At 37.0% G+C, this 4,383-nt stretch overlaps 2 protein-coding genes across 2 annotated transcripts in view; one reads left to right on the top strand and one right to left on the bottom strand.

Moving 5' to 3' along the window:
* Positions 1-4,383, top strand: part of LOC106522354 (tripartite motif-containing protein 35) — a gene marked incomplete at its 3' end in the record, with an annotated part of 221,193 nt that overhangs the window by 112,895 nt on the left and 103,915 nt on the right.
* The window catches only part of stab1 (stabilin 1), a gene marked incomplete in the record, with an annotated part of 80,046 nt that continues 76,414 nt past the window's right edge, over positions 752-4,383 (bottom strand). The window contains 4 exon segments of the mRNA XM_014015325.1: positions 752-884; positions 2,851-2,955; positions 3,037-3,183; positions 3,439-3,543. Of these exon segments, the coding sequence (XP_013870779.1) occupies positions 825-884; positions 2,851-2,955; positions 3,037-3,183; positions 3,439-3,543 (417 nt within the window).

Raw genomic sequence — 4,383 nt, 5'->3', positions numbered from 1 at the left:
GTGTATATATATATATATATATATACACTCTCAAAAATTTTTAAATTAAATTTTGAAATGTACATAAAAAGATGTATTTAGTAAAATAATTAGCCTCATCAGGGAGCTGTTAGTTTGTCCATAAACTCTGAGTATCTTAACCTTGAGTTGATAATACCTTTAATCACTGTGGCAACTGTCGTTTGCTGTTTTTCCCAGTAATTACATTTTTTCACTTTTATGTAAAGATTCTGCCATATTCCTTTGGAAAAAAAAATCTTTTCAGTCAAAATGTAGATTTAAGTGTTTTCACTTTTAGGTTCCTGTGAAGATAAATTCTCTGAGCAGTTACCAGATTTTACTTTTACTTTAATTTTACTTTAAATGATTTAAAACAAATAAGATTAACTTATAACAGTCTGATTTTTTATATGATTTTTTAAAAAATATATATAATTTAGATTGATCTGAATAATTTATTTATAACTAATACTTTGATTTCTAAGTTAGTAAAGTGAACAGAAGTCTATATTTTATGGTTTACAAACGGAATTAAACTCCACTTTGTGAATGAACAGCTGTTTGCTGCAGTGCATTCTGGGTAAAGGTCTGGTCTGATTCTGTCCCAGAACTCTTGTGGTTCCTTCAGATCCATAAAACAAACCTAAAATGATTATTTCAGAGATTTGAGTTCAGGGTTTGTTCTGTCAGAAGGACCGTCTACAGCAGGTAAGATGTTTATAACTTACAGAGGAACTCACAACAAAGTGGAGACATTTTGTTCATGATCTTTATTAATCTGCAGGTTCTGTGTTCTGTGACAAAACCACATCAGTCCTCTGGTGCTACTGGTCCAGTTCCAGGAGGTTTGGTGGTTCTTTGGGTTCTGCTTCCTGACACGTGTCCTGAAAGAGAAACAACACGTGCGAGGTCAGTGTGTTACCTGCAGCAGACAGGAAGTCACCTGTTAAATCACATTTAACAGTCCAGGTGAACGTTAACTCTGGGCTCCAGGATTCTCCAAACTAACATCTCACAGGTGAGGTTAAAGGTTTAGACCATCAGTGGTCTCAGTTCTGGACCGGTCGGGCCAGAACCTGAACCTGTTTTCAGGGTTTAAAGAGCCTGTGACTAAATATTCTTTAAATAGAAAAAGTCATAGAAATAAGAAAGTTGGAATAATACACACAATTTAACCCATTTTGTCCCATAACCGCTGACTTTCTTTTGAACTTGGCTCAAACAAAGTGAAACAGGAAGTGACATCAAAGTGGAACATTTTAACAAAGAAAACTCTCTGGTCTTTATTGAAACAATATTTGAACTCTTCATTTCAGTAGCTGCGTTTCCGTTGATCATGAAAATGTCTAAATTAGAATTTCGAAAATAAATTTGTTCAATGGAAACACGTCAATTTTGAAAGAACTTCCTTTTTTCCACAAAATGTTTTTGCACTAGGATGAGGTGGTTTTTCAGCCGTATCAAAATTGGTGTTTTTCGCAAAACTGCAATGGAAACATTTTTGTCACATCACAGGAGTCACGTGATCAACAACCATCTGTTTCTACTGGTGAAAAAGACGGAGAAGATAACAGGAAGTAGAAGTAGTAGTGAAATCATCGACTACGATTTCCCAAAAACGCAGCATGCGTAGCAGCTCCTAAGTATAAGGGGCTTGTCACTCGAAACCCTTAGCAAAAAGTAATATATGCAAGTATCCATTAAGTATACTAATTTTAAACTTAAAATAAAAAGTATACTTCCTGTTTACTTTTTATGTACCTATCTAAGGAATATTTAACCAAGTTTATCTTACACTATACTTGGCTTGTGCTAAAAGTATATTAAAAGTTTAAGTATACTTAGTTTATACTATTGTTTAAACTTTTTGTCTAGATAAACTTTAGTAGTACACTTTTCACACAGACAGGTTTGTTTGTAATATTTCAAGATTAAACTAAAACTATACTTAGATTACTTTCAGTATACTTTCATAAATGTTTTTTGGGCCAATTTAATCCTAGAATTATATTTGTTAGTAAACTGCTTGTAAACTTTTATCAGTTTACATGGTAAATAAAAATACACTTAGGGAAATACACTTTTATATATTTCAGAATACTTAATGACGTACTTAAATTATACTTCTTTTTTGTAAGTTTATAAACTTAACAGTTAACTCTAACCTTTCATAAACTTTAAAAACATCCCAATTTAGTACAAACAAGTTTTAAATCAATATACTTTCTAGTGCACTACAAGTACATGGTGCCTAGTATACTTGATATACTTATACTTATTAAAAAGAACTTCAAGGATACTACTTTTTGCTAAGGAAAGCCTCGATAAAAGACGCCGACGTCTCCTCTGATGATGAGCGCTAGTGTCGTGGTAGCAACATGCTATGTGTTTACATCCATCGCTGCCATGTTTGTAATGACTTATCATGAGAACAAACGTATTCACGTGACTTTAATAACATTTATTACTTAATGGAAACACTGCAGTTGTGAAACTGTTTTTCGACATTAACAGAATATCGACAGTTTTGTGCACATTTGTAATGAAAACAGCTAAAAATGACTTAATAATTTAAAGAAACATCAGATTCTTCTCTACAGTTTGTGTTACTGTTTAAACTCTGTTCACATGCAGACATTCCCCTCTGACATCACTTCCTGTTTCTTCACAGGCAAATATCAGATCAACCGTTCATCTCAGCAACATGAAATTTATTTTGCGGTATTTTATCAATATTATCTTTATAAAAATGCATTCATATGAATTACAAATCTTTTTTGCCACAGGCCCTTTAAACTCTAAACTGATTTGTTTCCTCCAACAGACTCGGTCTCTGATTGGTCGACTGACCTCGAATGGCTCGGCGAAGGCTCTGGAGCCGCTGTACAGCGGGTTGGGGATGGAAACCAGCGTGGGTTTGTTGGTACTTCCTGTCGCAGCGTCTTCGTCCTCGTTCTGAGAACAGATCATCTCCGCTCAGATTTAAAAAGATAAAAACTTAATCAAACCGGCTGCTCCGAGTTTTTACATTCTTACTTTGAAATAGTGGAAGCGGAAGGCGTCCATCTTGTGTCTGAAGACGTAGTACCCGCCTACAGCCAACAGACACGCCAACACAACCACCAATATGGCCGACACTGCACCGGCGGCGTGGGTGGAGACTCTGTTGTCGCCGTGGTTCACCTGAGGGAAACCAGAACAACACAAAATGTTTGTCTTCCTGTGAGAAACAAACTAAACCTGAGCTGATGCACAAACATCTGAGTTATTTCAACTTTCAGTTTGGTTCTGGTCTCAGGAGGCGGAGCCTCAGGACTGCAGGTAACATGAGTTTAATGAAACAGGAAGTCCTGCTCATCAGGTTCAATCTGTGGTAACCATTAAAGAATAAACATTTAACCTGCAGCCGCTCGTCGTCTCACTGCGGCGGGCACTCACCGGGGGGGCGGGGGCTCTCAGCGGCGCCTCGATGACGTGGATGATCCCGTTGACGGCGGGGATGTCCCAGTCCAGCAGCAGCTGCTGGTTCACCAGCTTACAGCTCTGCAGGGACACATTAGCATCAGGGTGGTAGTAGCTGAGAGTCCTCCACAGACTGCAGAGGTGAAAACCTCCGATTATCAGGCTGTTTCATCAAACACTGTGAAGCTTTAACAGCATTTTGTCATTAAATAAGCATGAAATGATGAGTTTAGATGACGTGAACTTCCTGTTTCTGCTCTGAACAGTTTTTATTTTCTCAGATTTATTGTTTTAATGCTGGGAAGCATTCATACGTTTTTCAACATCTCACTCGTTCCACAATTTTTGTGCCACTTCAACAATTCATGTATCAAAACGTTGAGCTCTTTCATGTGAGGGCTGCTTTGACTGTTGGTATTTCAGCTTTTTATACTTTTTTAGCTATTTCACTTATTTTAGCCACTTTTTTGCCATTGGAAATGAATGGAGCTGTTTTCAACATCCTTAAAATAACTTAAATTATTTCTAAATCTTTACAGCACCTTACACATTTTGTTCTGGTTATGCTGTTTTTCACTTTCTTGAGCTAATTTTAGCTACTTTTTGCTAATTTTAGCTTTTTTCTGCTATTTCAGCTAAAATGCTGCTTTTTTCTGCAACTCTTCTGTTTTTTTCTACTTTGTTTCTGCTACTTTGTGCTATTTAGGCTTCTTATAGATGCTTTCTGATATTTTCAACAATTTGCTAAAGTTTTAGCTAATGTTTAGCTGCAATTAGCTAAAGTTATGGCTGTGTCCAAAACGGCAGGTCGGGCCCTCCGAAGGTCGAATTTGTCGGCCGCATACGTCACAGCGCCGCGACGAAGGACGTCCAAAACCGAAGACTCCTCCGATGCGTCCGACAAATACGTCCTTCCTTTTC

This window comes from Austrofundulus limnaeus, unplaced genomic scaffold (assembly GCF_001266775.1).
Source record: "Austrofundulus limnaeus strain Quisiro unplaced genomic scaffold, Austrofundulus_limnaeus-1.0 Scaffold127, whole genome shotgun sequence".
NCBI classification, from domain to species: domain Eukaryota; kingdom Metazoa; phylum Chordata; class Actinopteri; order Cyprinodontiformes; family Rivulidae; genus Austrofundulus; species Austrofundulus limnaeus.
The sequence above is the reverse complement of the archived record's forward strand: the minus strand, read 5'-3'. Positions and strand labels throughout refer to the sequence as shown.